We start from the raw sequence: 19355 nt of genomic DNA, 5'->3' as shown, positions 1-19355 counted from the left end.
TTCCTTTTTGCTTGTCCTGTAGAGTGGTGGCTCTGCTACTAACAGCGTGTCCTCTGGCAAGTCCCTAACCTCTCTGCATCTTAAGACTAGTCTGTAAATGATGTACATGTACAGGAGTGGAATTATGGCTTAAAAGACATGACACTTCTAAAATTCTATCACCCTAACCCAATAATAGATACAATTTAATAAGTGTAATTCATTCTTAAAGATTCAGACTATGGACTCCATGGAGAAAAGGCTCTAATTAATAAAGATGTTGGAAACAACTGGGGTAAAGGATTTTATTAGATTTTTTTTTCATTTTAGATCCCATTATCCCCCAAATTTTTGCAGTGGACTTTATAGGTTCTCTACATTTAAAACTCGTAACATTTCTAAAATGCTTTACAATGCTGGGGCTTGAGTTAGTCGGATTTATTTTGAAAGGAAGAATCACCCTAACACTAAGAATTTCCTGAGGTGCTGAATGTTAACTCTTAATTGATGACAGACCTGTGAGGAGCTGACCGTAGCTCATTTTGTGATTTGGGTAGTCTCTTTTAGAATTATTATTATAAGAAGACATTCCCAACTGGAGAAAGAATGATTCAGAGCATAAGGTTTAAGTTTTAACAAGAGCAATCACAGAAATAAACTGAAGATCGAAATTAGAGAATACAAGCATCTGAAGTATGGGAAGTATTGGGAAGGAAGAATGCTAGTCTTTAATGAATGGGAGACTGAAATGTAACACCCTAAGTGCCTTAAAGGCTAATTTTAAGTACATATTAAATACACAAATAGTTTGGCGGTGGGGGGGGTGTAAAAATGTAATTTCTGCTTCTGTATTTTGCTTTCCAGATGTGTCAGGGTTTCCTCCTCCATCAGGTTGAACCAGCCCACCAGATTCAACAACTTTGCCAACACATCCCAGGTATCCCGTGAAGCACACAAAGAGAATGGTGGGGCAGGGGTATGAATCTTTAAACTACAGAAAGGAAGAAAGGAAAAGGGAGGCATTTAAGACTGATGGGGAGAGAGGTAAGGAAGAATGCACGAGGCAGAGTCATGGTTGGGTGGGGTTGGCTTCACTATCTCTCCGTTTTGTTGGACCCCGGTGGTTCGATTTGGCGGCAGGGAGGGGCCCTGCTTCCTCTGTATAGCTCTTGGGCTCTCCAGTGTTCCAGAAGGACGGTCAAAGGCCTGCAGTGGGTTCTCCGCGTAGAGCACAGCACCGAAGCTTCCACTAGGCAGGGAGCTGCACCCTGCGCCCAGGTGTTTCTCAGTCCCCTCCTCGCCCTGAAAGGCAGATTACATCATCCCAACCGAGCAGCGTGGCCAGTTTTTCCATTTCAAATTCCTGCTCTCTTGAACGCCAACTCTTGCTCCTTGAGTAAGACGGGATGGAGCTGTTTTCCTTATCACCTCTTGCCACGAGGGAGGGCACTCCAGGATGCGTCTCATTTTAGCAAAGAGGCTATTAAATGACCCACGGCGTTTTTTCTCGTGTTTACGAATTACAGCTTCACATGAACACACGGCCATCCAAGCCTGTCGCTGCTCCAAGACCCTAAGTACCACAGACGCGACAAACAGCACAAGGTATACTCGGCGCAGCCCGGAGAGAAGCCTGGTAAGTTAGAAGGGGTTCAGAGGGCTTCTCCAGCGTGCCGCGCCTGCGCAGTCACTTAGCAGCTCCTCCCCCGCGGGGCGTGCTCGTAACCCCGCGCACCCTATCAGGCGGCCTCAGGGAGCGCGCCCGAGGCCTCGCCCTCTCGCGCCCCTCCCCTCTCTCTTGTCCGCCCGGCCTTAGACTGAGGCTTGGAAACGCAGAACTCCACTCCCCGCCCTCGTGAGCCCCACACCCTACAGGGCGCCTGCGCAGAGGCGGACCGCCTGGCGAGGAGGCGAGAGGCGGGCGGGTGTACGTCCTTGCGTGCGTCTCAGGCAGCGCGCACGCCGGCGTGAGAGGGCACGGGGAAAAGGTGGCTCTGGCCGGGGAGGCTCGCCTTGCTGTGGCTATGTATGAGCTCGTCGGCTCGGCGTTCTCCTTCGCTGCCATCGCCGCGTTCTAGCGTGGAGTTTCTGCTCGAGAGGGAGACAGGCCTCACACCCGCCGCGCTCCCTCGACGGCAGAGCTGGCTTGGTTGCCCGTGGGAGCGTCCCGGTCGAGCAGCTGAGGGGGGAGGGGAGGCCATTTTGTCCCGATCGACTCCCCGGAACCGGGTGGAGCGGCTGGGAGAGGCTGCGGAGCTGCGGTCGCCGCCCTCGGACGTACCGGACGCCGTCACTGTCGGGGCTTCCTCGACGAGGCCGTTCGTAGGTCGCCCGCGCCCTCTCGATCCCTCCTTACCAAGCTTCCCTGGTCCTCTGGCCTGAGAACGCCTGAGTGAGGAGTTGGCGGTAGTGAGAGGGACCGATCCCTTGGGGCCGCCGGCGGCGAGAGCCTGAGCCGCTCCTCCCAATGGCGAAGAAGACGTACGACCTGCTTTTCAAGCTGCTCCTGATCGGAGACTCGGGAGTGGGGAAGACCTGCGTCCTTTTCCGTTTTTCGGATGATGCCTTCAATACCACCTTTATTTCCACCATAGGTAAGATTTGTGGGAGGGTGGTGTACCGTCTGTGTATCTGTAAACCGTTTCTTTTATTCTAGACATCTTCCCGTAATAAACGCCTTTGTTTCAGTGATTCCGATTCCAAGCGACAGACCCAAGTTACTGTTTGAATCCGCATCGCGCTTACTGGGGCGGGGTCTTCCATGCTTTCCATCCGGTCTTATGCTTTCCAGCAGGTCTCCCACTCTGCTTAGTGCTTGCTTTACAAGATAGGCAGCATTCGCAGCGTTCAAGAATCCTATTTCTTTAAGCGACTGAACTGGCTTTTTCCATATTTGTGTGGCGTTACTACAAGTACTATATTTGTAATATTAATTTAGTGGTTGGGATCGAAGCAATAGAAGTCGTCTGGGTTTAGACTTCAGGGCAGAGAAGATTCCATATGGTCATGATTTAGAGTACAGTTTAAGGATTTGTGAGAGGAATAATTAAAGCAAATTAGAGGGGGAAAGCGAGTTGCCCGCGTTGACTAATCCATTGATGTGTCAAACAATCGGAGGCTCTCCGTGCTTGGGGTGGGACTCTATGGCATGTTTGCCGCACAGTGCTTTTGCAGATATCAACAGAAGCAGTCAGTAATCTAAGGGAGATCAGTTTCTGTCCTCAAACCCGAAAGAATGACGTTCCCCCTTCTAGGTTACGTTGACGCTAGAATTTACAGCAAAGTATTTGGCCTGTCATAGTCCTAGGACTTCTCATGTACTTTTCAATCATGTTTCAGAATTACTTAGTGTGGAAGTAAGAGCTAAAGTTTGACGTTTTTAATCGGTTTCCCGTTGAGAAAAAGAAAAGGGAAGGCTCTAGGAAAGTCCTTTTTGACTCTGATTAGAAAATTTAGTAGCGTTAACACGAATTCTGTTAAATGAATTGTATGTGAAACCCATCCTCCTCCCCGCCCCCAACACACCACAAATGTCTTAAAGGATACACGGTTGTCTCTGTTACTTGGAGCCCACGACTCAGCACTTGGGGCAGTGCAGTGAAACTCATTTTCAAATGTAATTATCCTACATCGAGACGAATTTAAAAAGCAACTGCAGTCGTCTTTGAACTCCGGGAATTGGCAAACTTAAGCTGATTACAAACAATTTATAGTGTTACTGGTTTTACTGATTTGGCTTTCTTGTAGCAAATATTTTTCAGCTACTTACTTCGTTCTCATAAAACAAATTATACTAAAATTGAGCAAGTGATCGTTTAAAATTTTCATTTTGCTTCCTCTGTGTGTGTGTTGGGGTGGTGGTGGGGGTAGTCATTGATAATCATAATCATTATTTCCGGGGTATCATACTGTTCTCTTGACCTGTTATGAATTTCGTGAAACTTAGAACTTGTTCTCTGTTTGTGGGTTAGCACTTCCTACCGCTAAGTTTGCTTTAATATTCCACTTTAAGCTGTAGCTGGGTGGGTCAGGTGGTTAGATGTAAGCAAATATTTATTGAGCATCTAATGCTACGCAGTGTTTAGGCACTGGAGATAAGTGACCAAGATGCACCCCTTGAGGAGGTATCTAGTGAGGACAATCACAATAGAGTGTGGAAAGTGCTACAACCGGGGGTAAGCACAGGGAGGAGGGGTGACTAGCATAAATCATTGGGAGTCCGAGTAAACTTGCATGGAGATGATGTCTAAAATGAAGGGTGAAGGACAAATAGGAATTGGGCTAGAGGGAGTGGGATAGGGCCCTTCTGGAAAAGGGACATAGGAAAAACCTTTAGTAAGATCAAGGATTTAATTCAATTGGCCAGCTTTAACAGCCACTGAGAAGGGTGGGGGGTGGAGAGTAGGAAGCAAAGCATTAACTCCATCTCATCTACTCAAGTCTTTTTGTAAGGCGTACTTACCCACAACTAAAACCCAATCCTGTAAGTAATGACTTAATCTGGGGCAGTCCTTTTACTAGGGGCAGTGTGTAGTGGTTTTGGATCAAGCCTGCTAAGGTTGGTATCCTCGTTCCACAAGTTACTATTTGATGGGACTTTGGCAAATTACTTTTATCTTCAACTTGTTCAGTTTCTTCTTGAAATAGTGTTAATAGTAGTGCCTACCACATAGGGAATTTGTGAGGCTTTTGTGGGTCAGTGAGAGTAAAGCACCTAGCATGGTGCCAGGCATACTGTAGGAGCACAGTGCATATTAGCTACATATGGACATGTGACCCTTGTGCTGCTGATGTGTGGCAGAACAAGTTATTTTATGGATTAAATACCCTGTCACACAGGTGACAATATTTGGTCATCCAAATATTAGTGCCCTCCTGAACTATTTTACTTTAGACCCTGAAACTTTCATTTTTGACAAAAAAGTTTGATGTTTTGATATATATGTTGAAAGTAAGCTGAGAAATGAATTTTTTATTTTGATATATATGTTGAACGTAAGCTGAAAAATGAATATATACGTAAGTATGAAGTTCTGAGTATGGCTCAAACACATTGCACATACAGCTCTGTGTGCAGGTTTAGATTACTTAAACTACTGCTATCTAAGAGAAAGATAACAGGAGCCACATAGAAAATACTTTTTAGTAGCCACATTTAAAAAAGTAAATGAAGAATTTAATAATATATTTTAATGCATTTTATCCAAATGTTATTTTCTGTAACCCAGATTAAAAAATTGCTGAGAGAGTTTACCTTTTTTTCCTCCAGGGTGTATGTTATACTTACAGCTCATTGCAATTTAGATCAGGCGCATTTCATGTGCTCAAGAGTCATACGTGGCTCTGGTGGCTACCATATTGGACAGTGCAGGTCTGAACAGTCTAAACCATCCAGTTAACTAACATGCAGATGACTAGAAATACCTTGAATGTGTAGTACTCTTAGGACATTTAAAATTTTATCAGTTGACTACGGTTGTTTGTTTTAAAATCTAGAGCATTCTCTAATTATGAATGATAGTGGAATTTGAGTTTAAACAAACCTCCTGGGGTTTAAATAGCAGTAGTTAACTTTGTAGGAGTTCAGAAGAGCCCAACTGTCAATATAAGACAGTTCTTCATTATTAGGAACAATCATTTAGTTACTTATCAGCTGTTGATTCTTGGAAAAATAATTTTTATGAGCTTATGGTGCTTTCTTAAAATGCTCACAAGTATATATTTTCCTATATACTTTAAATTCCCGCACATCTATTTCAGAAATTATATATGATATAGTCAGGTTTATTGCATATAGAGTTGCAAAAACAAATTACTGGTATGTTCCACACACACCAGTCTCAAAATAAATCCAAGGGCACTGGATCATAAGCTGCACAAGGGTAGAAATCTTTGTCTTTTTTTTTGTTGTTGTTGTTGTTTGTTTGTTTGTTTTTTTGCTGATAGATGCTAAGTACCTGAAAGAGTCTCTGCATGTATTGGTGCACAGTAAATAATGAGTGAAAGAAGGCAGGACCCTCTAATATAGAACTGGGGTAGTTTTATTTTAATATTTTCTTTTCTACCTATGTTTTCAGCATCTTATATGTAAAGTAGATTGGGATCAGAATTTACTTAAGAATATTAGCTGTTTGGTGAATAGAGTAAATTTAAAGTAAAACTGGTCTTGGAAATCCAAAGATTGGGCAGTATTTGCTGTAAAGAGTTACTAGCTTTGGAAGGTGCATATTTCAGCAGTTGATTTGACCATAACCCTCTTGGCAATATCAACTCAGGAAAGTACACTTTAGTGATATGTTACATGGACTTGTCCCAAAGCAGAAATTTTTAGTGGGCTATTATACTGAATGGGCCACCTTTTGGTGGTGGTACGTTCCCAACACCCCTAGACTCATTATTACTTTTTCCATAGGGAATGCCTTTCATGGGAAATGGAGTTTTTGGGCTCCATGCAAGAAATGAAATTGGTAAAGGATCTTGCCTGTAGGAGAGAGAGGATGATAAATGCATGCTTTTTGTTGTCTCTCAAGTGTTTTTGCTAAACTTTGCAAGAGTAGGATGGTTCCACTAACCTGCATTTAAGAACTGGTTGATTAAAGTGAACTGAGCCCATTTTGCATGGGGAGGCTGCTTTTTAAAAATGAGCTAAACTTTTGTCATATTAAACAAGTCTGGACTTTAACGTGATACTTAGAGTGGCTCATGATTCAGGAATGCCAGAGCACCTAAGGAATTTCTTTTAATTTGAACATACATGTTGAAATACATTTTTAGAGTTGATTAAAAATTTATCCAGATATTTTCCCTAAGAAGATACACAAATGGCTGATAAACACATGAAAAGATGTTCAACATCACTAATCATTAAGGAAATGGCAAATCATAACTACTATGAGATGTCACTTTGTACCCATTAAGATGACTGCTTTATCAGAAATGAACTTTGTCATACAATTATCTGTTCAGTTAATCTGTTCAAGTCCTTGCTTTCAATTCATTTCAGTGTGTACATAGAAGTGGAGTTGCTGGATCATATGGTAATTGTATTTTTAATTTTTTGAGAAACCACCAAAATGTTTTCCACAGTGGCTGCTCTGTTTTACATTCCTATTAGCACTGTACCAGAGTTCCAATTTCTCCACATCCTCACCAACACTTGTTATTGTCTCTTTAGCAGCATTATTCACAATAACCAAAAGGTGGAAACAATCCAAATGTCTATAAAAAGATGAATGGATATACAAAATGTAGTATGTACTTACAATGGAATATTATTCTACCTTAAAAAGAAATGAAATTATATGTTACAACGTGGATGAATTTTGAAAACGCTGCTAAGTGAAACAAGCCATACACAAATGTGCAAATAGTGTGTGAAATCACTTATTTGAGGTACCTAGAATAGGTAAATTCATAGAGAAAGTAGAATAGTGGTTACCAAGGCCTGGAGACTGGGTAATAGGGAATTATTGCTTAACGGGTACAGAATTGCAGTTAATGGGGAATTATTGCCTAATGGATATAGAATTGCAGTTTGTGAACGTGAAAAAATTGTGCAGATGGATAGTGGTGATGGTTGCATACTGATGTATTTAATGCCACTGAATTGTACACTTAAAAAATCACTAAAGTGCACATCAAGACAAATACTGTGTGATTCTACTTCTGTGAGGTATTTGAAGTTGTCAGATTCATAGAAACAGGAGAATGGTGGAAGATAGAATGATAGTCCCCCAGGGACTGGGGGGAGGGGAGAATAGAGAGTTGTTTAATGGTTTAGAGTTTCAGTTTTGTAAGATGAGAAAGTTCTGGAGATCTGTTACACAACACTGTGAATATGCTTAACACTGCTATTATTAAATATACTCAAAACTAGTTAAGATGGTAAGTTTTGTTATTTTTTTGTACCACAATTTTAAAAAATGGTTTAAATGGTGAGTTTTATGTTATGTGTATTTTACTACAAATAAACCTCTCAAAACAAACACTAGCCAACACTGGAGCCAGCTCTCTTAAAGAGCATTTGATCACATGTGTCCCCTCCTGTTCCATATGATGGCTACTGTTAACCAGTGGTCATTGCGTCAAGAGGACCCTTTTATAGTACTTTCCCATGCTTTAGTAACACTGGCCTAACTTTTAGATACTGAAAGCAGGTTTGTCTTTTTGTTGTGTGTATCTGCATAGAACTCTTTGGAATGTTAGAATTGTAGAATGTTAACGCAGGAAAGAACCCTGCAATGAATTTTAGTCTGGAAGCTGAGAATGGTAAGGTGAAGTAACTTCAAATGATTGTATGTCTAAATAGTGAAAGAATTTAGACTACAAGCCCGATCCAGCCCTGTTCATAGTCTTGTTTCTCATTCTTAGAATTTCATTTTGTTTGAAAAACATTAATGATAGGGTCAAACTGCTACTCATCAATTTCCATTTGAAAAGTAGAGTTGCAGGGTTTTTGTTGTTGTCCTTTTGTTTTGTTTTGACAGGAGTGGGGAAGTAACAAGTCTCTGCACCAAATATCAATGGGTTTGTTCAGGTTACTTGTCCTTTGCAAACTTAGAGCTTAACAGAACAGAGCCGTGCTATAATGGTAGGGATATTATTTTCTTTTGAGAATTACAGTGTATAATGGTGTACAAGATGTGGGACAGTAAATACTGATAGTCCTGTTTAGTTTGTAAAAGGGAAAAAAATGATGGGAGAAATGCTGGCGATCTATTTCAGCTTTTAACAGTACAAGGTTATCCAGTTAGTGCTGTGGTAGCAGCTGTCATTAATGGAGAAGTAGGGGTTTGTTGAGTGTTATTTCAAATAAGATGGTTATTTAGTACAAAATATAAATTGTGTCTAGCTAAAGAGATCTTCATGAGAGCGCTGCTTATGGAGATGGTTCAGGCATAAAGGAAGAGTTTAAAGGAGCTACAGAGAGTATTGCAGTTAATAGAACATTGTCTGAACCCATAAGGCTGATGAGTCTTGTAAAGGTCAGGGATTTGTTTCCTTCAAACAGATGGATATTGAGGGTTAATAGAGTTAAGTTCTTTAAATTGGGATTGTAGCAAAGGAATTTGAAAACATTGTTAGAATAAAATTTTGGTGAGGAAAACTCATATGAAAGGAAATCTGAAATGAGAAAAAAGATTTTCTTTGAAGACACTGCCATATATTTTAAGTTACAAGCAAAGTGATTGTTTACTCTTTTTTCCAGGGATGAAAAACAATGTTTTTGAGGAAAACAGAATCGGTGATGGAACACTTAAGTTTCCAGTATGACCCAGAAAGATTATAAAACATTAGAAAATGGAAAAAAGGCATTATTCCGGAATCCCAAAAAGTATAGCATATCAAAATCAGAGCAGAGGACAATGTTGATTTGTTTCTTTCATATCAATAGCGATGCTTATACAGACTTTTTTAATTGAAATTTTTATTAAGGTAATTGTAAATGCACATACAGTTATAAAAAAAATACAGAGAGATCCCTGTTACACTTTAACCAGTTCGTCGCAGTGGAAACATTTTGTGAAACTACACAGTGTATTATCACAATCAGGATATTGACATCTGGCACAGTACATACCAAGCTTATTTAAATTTCCCTGATTTTACTTGTACTCATTTGTGTGTATGTGTATATGTATTAAACTCCCTGCAGTTTTATCACCTGAGTAGATTAATGCCGCCACCACAGTCACAGTTCCAAGGGACAAGGATCTCTCATGTTCTTTTTAAATTATACCCCTTTTCCTCCTCTCCAAAAATTGAAATTTTTTTGGAGAACATCTTTCATTTATAAAATGTCACTATTTCACAAATGTATAAATGGAAATATACAGGATGTTACCTTTTGAGATTGGCAATTTATTCACTTAGCATAATTACCTGGTGATTCATGAAAGTTGTGTGCATCAGTAGTTTTTTATTGTTCAGTAGTATATCATGGTATGCATTTACCAGTTTTTTTTAACCATTCACTTGTTGAACATCTTGAAGTTTTGGTTGTTAAAATTAAAGTGGCTGTGAATAATATGTGTATAGGTTTTTGTATGATCATACGTTTTCATTTCGCTGGGATAAATGCCTAATAGTACAATTACTGCGTCATGTAGTAATTGCATATTTAGGTATAAGAAACCACCAAACTTTCCAGAGTACTATTTTGGCTGTACTACTATGGCTGTACTATTTTACATTCCTGCCAGCAGTGTTTGATCCAGTTTCTCTGCATCCTCATCAGCATTTGTTGATGGTGTTATTTTGTATTTTAGCTATTCTGGTGTGTAGTATTAATTTCATTGTGGTTTTAATTTGCATTTCCCTGATGGCCAGAGGTGTTGAAAAATCTTTTTATGTCCTTATTTACCATCTGTATATCCTCTGCTAAAATGTCTGTTCGTGGTAGTTGCCCATTTTCTGATTGGTTTTTTTATTTAAACTGTTGTGTTTTGGAAGTTCTTTATACATTTTAGGTAATAGTCCTTTATTGGATATGTGGTTTGCAAATAGTTCCTCTTAGTCCATAGTGTGTCTTTTCTTTTTCACATGGCCTTCCACAGAGAAAAATGTTTCATTTTGATGGCATAATTTATTAATTTTTTTGTTTGTGGGACTTGCTGTTGGTGTCTTAAGAACTCTGTCTAATCCTAGATCCAAAATTTTCTTCTTTTTTTTCCCCCAGAAGTTTTCTATTTTACATGTGAACCTATGATCTGTTTTGAATTAACTTTTGCATATAGTGTGAGATTTAGGTTGAAGTGCCTGTGGTATGGATGTCCAGTTGAGCCACTAACATTTATTAAATATGCAGGCTGTTTTTTTTTTTCCATCAAGTCAAGTTAGATGATACAGATGTTCTGAATGCTTCAGAGATTCTTTGTGACCCTATAGGAATAAAGTTGAAGAGCATTGACTCTTTTATAATAATTTATATTTTGCCTTCTGAAAGGTTTTTAAAATCAGTTTTTACTAGTGGTATATATACACATATTTGAAATAAAATATTGCTAAAGGTTTTATTATAACAAAGCTATCTCTTACCCCATCCCCTCTTCACCCCTAGTTGTGCTCTTCAGAGGCATCCTCTAGCTCTGTATATCCCTGTATTTTCAAATGATATACAGCCATTTTTTGAATCATTTATTTAATATTAGATAAGAATTCTAACCTTTTATAACTTCATACCACTCTTTAACCCAATTTTTTGTTAAATTGATATTCAGGGGTTATATTAATATGCCTGTGTAAATATTCCCTGTTAAGCCAAGTAGTCTGTTCTGACACTATTTCCTTTCCTCTGAAGTTAAAAGTTCTCATTTGACTTATTTCCTTTTACTCATTGTTAACCTCCAACAACCTCTCAAAATGATTTTCTACATAGTTAACCATCAGAGAAAGAACTTTTTTCTTCCTGGGCACCTCTCTTCTAGATCTTTTCTCCTCCTTTCTTCAGTAGTGGATGGTTATTAACTAAGCTTGGTGTACAGCAGTTGCCTTGGGAATTCCCTCAGCCTCTCTCCTGTGTGATACCACTTCTGGTTTACTGCCTTGGATCATATTACCCTCTAGTACATTCTTGCAAGAAAGGGTGCATGGCAAAGGAAATTTTTGAGATTTTCCATGTTTGACAATGTCTTAATTCTTCCCCTTTCACTCAGTGGAAAGTTTGACAGGGCATAGGATTCTAGGTTGAAAATAACTTTCCCTTTGAAAGCATTACTCTGTCTTTTAGCTTCTAATGTTGCAAGGCCAATACCATTCTGATTTTTTATCCATTATTTGTGGCCTAATTTGTCTCAGGAAATTTTTAGATTAAAAATTTTTGAATTCCTGGTAGCAGATTTCACAATGATGCCTTAGTGGGTGTCTTTTAAAATAAATCTCTTGTTCTGGGCTTTTCCAGGTCCTTCATTTCTTGCAGGTTTTTTGTTTTTTGTTTTTTTTTTCCATTTTCCCTTTTTCCTCTATTTCTTGGCTTTTCCTTCCAAGTTTGCTGTGTTGTTTCTCCCTATTCCCCCTACTCCTCCTGTGTTTATTTTATTCTATATTTTATTTGAGAGGCCTTCCTCAAATGAATAGTGATTTTGGGATGTACATTCATAATTAAGAACGGGTCATTAAAAAGGTGTTTGCAAGCTCTGTAAGCATGGGTGGGGCTTTTTAATCTCCCTAATTTTAGTTTCTTCTCATATTCCATTGAGCCTTCTTCCTGAATTCAGAATATGTTTGTTTCAGATTTTCTGAGACTAAACCTTTAGATGACTCCTAGGTCTTGAGGATTGGTAGTATCTGGCTGTGTGAGATGGAGGCTAGGTCTTAGAGTGTCCTTATATTAAGCCTTTAATCAGGCCCTTACTTTCTGCGTGGTACCTGATACCTCCTCTTGCTAAACCTTTCCAGGGGTCTGAGATACGAATTGGCTTGCTCCTCATTGGTATATTCAGTGGGCCCTGAGGTCGTAAGCTTTTTGTCTTCATCTATTGTGGTTAAGAGTTAAAATGTCTAGTCATTGAAATGAAGGTAGAATTTATTTATATATCTTCTTTTCCTTACTGTTTTGGTGTGACTTTGGAGAGAAAGTGTCAGAAAGATCTTTCTTCACTATCTTAACTGAAGTTTGAAGTAATTTTTGACTCCAAATTATTTTTCTGTCCACTTTTTAACTTACAATATCCAATAGAGTTAGGGACGAATGATATTTTGCTACTGTTTTTGTAAATGTCCAGTTTATCCTTATTTAGGATGTTGATATTTAGGATAGTCAAATGAATATAGTAGGAAAACAGAGTAGTTCTACCAACTTGAGAACAGTGTCATTAAAAAAACAGCTTTGATTTAGATGGATAATTCTTGGTTGATTTACTTGGGAAAAAGTATACAGTCATACTTTGTTCAGAATGTACTCAATCTTAAATTTTAGTCTCCTCTTGATGCATACTGTTTTACAGGATACTGAGTGACAAATGATTCAGCAAATTCAGAATCTCTCAGAGGATTGCAGTGTCCCATATATTCTAGCACTTGGCATTGAATGATAAGGTATCTCACTCTTGTTTTTTGCTGGTTTGAAACCTCCCAGTAAACATTTGTCTTTGTAAAGTATAAGCATTGGGTTTTTCTACTTTTTATGTATTCAGTCTTATAAAAAATGCCTTTGCCTTCCTTAAATTAATAGATAAATGTGAATTTATATAAATTCATAAATGTACATTTAAAGAAATCCATTAATGTCTTTTAATATATTTTGTGTATGGGGATATATGCTCAGCATAGTAAGCGGACAAGAGTGCTACTGTGGAAGGTAATACAATATCAAAAATAATTGTTCAGACATTAGCTCTTTGCCTAAGTAAGAGTTCTAAAGACTTTTTCTCCTTTTGAAGAGTTTCAAACCTACAGAAAAGTTAAGATACTTATTATAATGATACATGCTTACATGCTTCTTCTAGATTTACCAATTGTCAGTATTTTGCTACATTTGCTTTTATGTCTCTTAACAGTTATTTTGTGTATGATGTGTCTGATTCAACTAGATTAAAGATCTGTATTTCAAGGGGAACATAGTCATTAAAAAAAATAAACTAGGAAATTAAGATATAAGCCTTTGCATTTACTGTATATATTTAAAAAAATGAGTTTTATAGTGCATTCTCAGCATCAGGACTGCACAGTGAGTAATACAGATAGATGGTCCTTTGTGGCACAATTTCAGCTCTAGGAGGGATTTTGAAAAGTACCAGGGTAACACTACTTTCTCAGCACCCGAAGTTAGAATCTGATTCTTAGTACCTTTGCTGCTTCTAAGACATTTCATATTGTGGGAAAATAAAAGCTTTGTGCCACCTTAGTTTTCTGTTTTGTTTTCTTATCTCCTATATAGCTTTATACCTCAAGAAAGATAAAGATTTTTTTTTATGATGGAGAATTTTAAACAACCAGCTAGTAACACTATATATATATATCTAGAGATTAGTCTTCCATCAGTCTCTTGAGTACAATCCAAACCAAGGCAAAACATGTATTCACAAATCCCCTAAATCAAAGCCACATACAGTAGTAGTGTTTTCTTAATGTCTTACTTTTGATTTTTAACGCCATTTGATTACGTGCAAAGCAGTTGAGAAGCAGGAGACTGCTGGTATACCGGCAGTATGTCCAGCCAATGGAAATGAGATCAGATTTAGGTAGGAGACCTGAAAACTAAAATGAAGATTAAACACTATTATTATACCATGCAGTACAGATTTGTGAATTGATGATTATCAGTGAGAAGTAATTATTTTATCTTCAGTAGTCTGTTCAGGTAGAAAGTGATGTATTTTGAAGATGTAAGAGAAATGACCTAAGTTTTGTTGCTTTACATGTAGTCAGAGCTTAACTTTTTGGAGTATTTTTTCCACAAGATGCTGAATAAATAATCTATTATAATGAACATGATTTATCTTCAAAAAGATAAAAATTGAGATGCATCAATGGGAAAGTGAAGCCTGAGGGTGAGTATAATCTAAAAAGATAATTATGAGCCTGAATAAGGTTAACTTAAGACATACTCAGCGCTTCTCAAGTACTGGGATTGTTGGAGGGTTGTCATTTGAAATGTGAATGAACCATTTTAGGAATAAATACAAGAATTTTTCCATATTGAATGGTATATTTAAAGAAATAGTTCCTCTATTTTGAGTAGTTGCAAAGAGGGTCCACAAATGTGCAAATGGCTGAGCCATAAATAGCAGCTTCATGAAACTGGCTTTATACCTAACCTTAAACATGGACTTCAAGAGGTCAGTTATGCTCTTACCTCAGTATGCTTCCCTCAAGAATAGTGGGCTTTTTAAATCATAAGTCAGACAGGGTTTGGCAGTTTGTGTTTATTTGTACAATAAAATATTCTAATAAAAACATTAAATGGTAATACAGGTAACTACAAATTAAGCAACACGTGGGTTGTTTACTTTTGGGGCTGTTTGTGACTAATGGTTAATGTGTGCTTAAGGGAATTAAAATAATTTCAGTGTTAACCTGATAATCTCCAATGTAACTAATTTTTTACACTATGTATGACCTCCCCTCAATTTTTCTTAAGTTTATCTTCTAAAAAATTTTCCCTATGAAGATGTTTTTATCTTGTAGGTATCACAAATTACAGGACTTTTTTTTTTTTTTAAACACAGGGCATTGTAAACTTTTCTTCTTTAGCCACCAACATACACTTTCTTGAGCTGGTTTAGACTTCTTTCTAGGTTATGCTTTTTAGCAGACACTGTTTAAGTTATTGGTGATAAGGCAGTATATGTGTAAGAATGTTCTAACCCTTTGTCCTAGGTTGTGGTCTTCTTTTTAATGATGATTTCCATGTCCAGAAGTGAGTGATAGAGTTAAGCAGTTTGTCCTTTCCGCACCTTCTTCAGTCTTGGGTAATGTCTTCATCCTTGACATTCTGCCTACCCTTGGAATACTTTAGCCCCATAGAGTGTTCTGCCAGTGGACTATTTCCTCAAACATTGTGCCTTTTTTCCAGATCTTTTATTGAATTTTAGTAAGTTTACTAAGTTTAAAATTGCTCGGTTGAGTGAAAACTTTTTAGGGAAGTGTGTTCTCAAATGCATTCTATTTTATCATCTGCTATTAGGTGAATTTATTTGTTGATTGATGGGAATGAGTAACTGGAAAAAAAACTGGAAGTCTTAAACATTAATTTTAAGGAAAACATTATAGTTAAACTTAAAATTTCAAGAGTAAATTAAAAATTTTTGTTAATTTATTCTTGACTCTTCTACTGTACCACACATCTTCCTGAAAGTAGTGGGGTCGTGTGCCTGCTTGGTATTACATGATCATATGCTGTTCTGTAAATTTTGAAATGCACAGAATAGTATTACAGCTTGACTCATCTTCCTTGCTATTTGTCCGTTAAATTTTCTCACATAACTGCCATGGTCTGTTTTAGTGGATGATTTGTTTTAGGGAGTATTTGGCTTTCCTCAACCATTGTGAAATTTGGTTCTATGATAGATTGATTTTCTTTAAAGAGGATAAAGAATGATCCAGTTTTTGAACTGTGCAGTGACTATAAAGACAGTGGTTCTAAAATGTGGATCTCTTAACAGCAGTACCAGCATCACCAGGGAACTTGCTGGAAATGCAAGTTCTCATGTTCTCCCTCTGGTTTATCGAGTCAGAAACTCCTTGGGCAGGCACAGCCATCTGTATTTTGACAAAGCCCTGTAGATGATCTTGGTTCAAGCTAAAATTTGAAAACCAAGGTTTTACTTTGTAAATAAACACATCACAGAAATAGTTGTATTTTTCTTTTCTTTTTTTCCTTCCCCTTTAATGTAGCATGGAGATCATTCCTCATCAGTGTGAAATAGGTGCTTCTTAATTTTAACTGCTACATAGTATATTTTGTTTTATATTACAATTTAGTCAAACAGTCCTCTATTTGTTGACATTTTGGGTCTGGAGCGTCTTGTTTAGAAATTCTGTAATGCCAGCTGTGAAGGGCCTTGTATAACCTGGCAGTAAGCCATAAGCTTTCATCCTATAGACAGGGTAGCAAATGGCAGGATTAGATCTGTGCCACATATTTCTGATCCTTGCCACTGGCTAGGTGATTGACTAAGGGAATATGTAAATAGGAGTAGGTCTTAGAGGCAGGATAGTAAGTTTTTGAGTTAAGATATGTGCTTTTAGGTTATCTAGGTTGTAAGGCCCAATAGACATTTGTGTATTATGTCTTGAGAGGTAAGGAGTGGAATCTAGTTTGGAGAAATAAAAGCAGTTGAAGTCATAATAGCTCTAATGAATATGGGAAGAGAAGAGAACCTACAAAAACTGTAAAGAATACCAGTGTTCAAGTGTAGATAGGATAGGAACCCAGCAAGGAAATTACAAAGTAATGGCCAGAGTGGTAAGGGTGGCATGGCACGGTGTAGTGAAGAGACATGGATTAATTAATATCTCTGCTTCTACCATTTAATTTAAGGAAGGTTTTTTAATCTTTTCTGAACCTCTCTTTAGACAAGGGCTAATATACCTTGCAAAACTGATTGGCTTAAATGGAATAATATGACAAGTATTATGGTCTGGACCATGATAGATACTGGTTCAGATATTTGTTAGGGCCAAAAACGTTGGAGTTATCATCTTTCACAAATTCCACGTTAGCAGATTCTTTTGGCTCTACCTTCTGAATCTCCCTATTTCTTAATAGCTACTGCTACCATCCTGGTCCATGACATTATCATGTTGCCTGGATTATTGTAGAAATTTCTTAACTGGTCTCCCTGTTTTCTTTCTTGGTCTGTACAGTCCCTTCTTGATAAGACACCTACAGTGATGCATTTTACATTTAATCAATAGCATGCCACTCTGCCACTCAGTACCTTCTAGTAGCTTTCTATGTCTCAGACTCAAGCTTAATGTTGCTTGGTCTTATGATACCTCTTTGCTCTTATCTCCTATTCTTAACTCATACTGATTCGTCCACTCTCTAGTATTTCAGCTGCCTTGCTGTTCTTTGAACTTTAGCAAGCATAGACCTGCCTCTGGACCTGTGCACTTGGTTCTTTGTCTTCAGCCACTTTCCTTAGGTATTTGGATGACTTATTTCATCAGTTCTTTAAATATTGCCACATTAGTGAAATCTTCCATCTCCATCTTATCTGCTTACCTGACTTTTCCATAGTATTTAATACCTTTTTTGGTATATTTATTTGTTTTTTTAATTGTCTTACACTTCTAGAATGTGATCTGCATAAAGGTAGGGATGTTTGTTCTCTTCTGTATTTCTAGCACCTAGAGCAATGCCTGTAAATTATCAAATTTATTTAAAAGAACAAAATAGGTAATTTGTTTTTAGTGTATCTCCAGTTGTAGACCACATCTAACATAGTCTTGTGTACATCTAACACAGTTCCTTGTATGTAGTAGGTGCTTGATGAAAGTTGGCTGATGTAGCATGAAGCACTAATTGCTAATTCTTTGCTTTACCAGTTGGTTTGGAAACCTGTATTTCCTGATCATTAATAATGCATTATTAATTTAGAATCCCCAACGAACTTGAAGTAGGAGAAGTGATACATCTTTGTTTGTTTTAATATGCATTCATTCATTCAACAAATATTTGAGTGCCCACTATGTGCTAGATGTTGGGCATAGGGCAGTGAACCAAATGAAGTTCTTCCTGCATTGAATTTAAATTCTAGTTGGGGAAGAAAGACATTAAATACAAATAAGCATATACCGCATACTAGAATATAATTCATTTCTAACATTTAGTCATTTAGTAGAGTTTATTGGGTCAAAAACTGAGTACTTTGGGATTAAGATTATCATAACTACTCAGAAAATTAAAATAGAACTCCCATATATGATCTAGCAATCCCACTTCTGGGTATACATCCCAAAGAATTGAGAGCAGGGTCTTGAAGAGAGATTTCCACACTGTTCTTAACAGCACTAGTCACAATAGGCAGGAGGTGGAAGGAACCCAGATGTCCATTGGTGGTTATTGGGAACTGGGAGGAGGGGACAAAGGAGTTGTTGTTTAATGCATATGGAGTTTCAGTTCTGCAAGATGAAAAAGCTCTGGAGAGCTCTTGAATGACAGTGTAAACATACTTAACATTACTGAACTGTATACTTAAAAATAGTTAAGGTGGTACATATTATGGTATGTATTTTTAACAATAATAGGAAAAAGATTATTTATAACTACGTTGGAATTGCATCGTATACATAGTTCAGACCATACTATTATGTCCTAAGTGTACTTAGTAGTTAAAATGGAGGGTAGAAACAGGTAACTTAAAGTACCAGTATTTTGAAAAATCTTCCTTATTGGCAAGAGTTTGGCAAAGCTTTTCTGGATTTAGAGTTTCTAAGTACATGTGGATGGTATGAATTCTCTAATGTAGTGGGAGAAAGAGAAGGAAATTGCCTACTGAACACCTACTGTGTGCCTGACCCTGTGTGAAGTGCATTTATTTTTAAGTTCATTCTCATAATAATTCTCTGAGGAAGGTTTTATATCTCCATTTTGCTCCTGAGAAAACTGAGGTTTAGGAACATCAGGTAATTGAGCCAAGAAGGTCTCACAACTAGTAAGTGTTGAAACCAGGATTGTTAGTGCAGGTCTCTTAGACTCCAAAGCCCATGCATGTTCTTTCCAGTACGTATGCTCTAGAAGCTGGAAATACGGTCTTGAAAAAGTTTAATCACTAAAGCAAAACAAACCAGTGCTGGCCAAACCTAAAATAATTGGCACAGGCCTACAGGTGTACCATTTGTGACTCAATAAAACTTTAATGAAAAGTATCTTTACCTGAGTGATTTCTTTGGATACATAATTTTGGGGGTGGTTGTAAACAGACTAAATG

General features: G+C 37.8%; 1 protein-coding gene and 1 long non-coding RNA gene across 3 annotated transcripts in view; both read left to right on the top strand.

Annotated features, from left to right (window-relative positions):
- The first annotated feature begins 1894 nt into the window (after window positions 1–1894).
- The window catches only part of RAB10 (RAB10, member RAS oncogene family), a 76771-nt gene continuing 59310 nt past the window's right edge, over window positions 1895–19355 (top strand). Inside the window, exon 1 of one of the 2 annotated variants that reach the window (XM_036990626.2) lies at window positions 1895–2573. Coding sequence is in view for 1 of the 2 variants with exons in the window: in XM_017652216.3 (XP_017507705.1) it covers window positions 2447–2573 (127 nt within the window). In the remaining variant the exon portion in view is untranslated. The remainder of the gene's footprint in view (window positions 2574–19355) is intronic. The other variant, XM_017652216.3, reaches the window with a different exon arrangement.
- Window positions 2580–19293, top strand: LOC140844189 (uncharacterized). The gene is made up of 2 exons (XR_012122388.1): window positions 2580–13014; window positions 14379–19293. It is a non-coding gene; the product is annotated as an uncharacterized lncRNA (long non-coding RNA).

The sequence above is a fragment of the Manis javanica genome, chromosome 1 (assembly GCF_040802235.1).
Source record: "Manis javanica isolate MJ-LG chromosome 1, MJ_LKY, whole genome shotgun sequence".
NCBI lineage: Eukaryota > Metazoa > Chordata > Mammalia > Pholidota > Manidae > Manis > Manis javanica.
The sequence above is the reverse complement of the archived record's forward strand: the minus strand, read 5'-3'. Positions and strand labels throughout refer to the sequence as shown.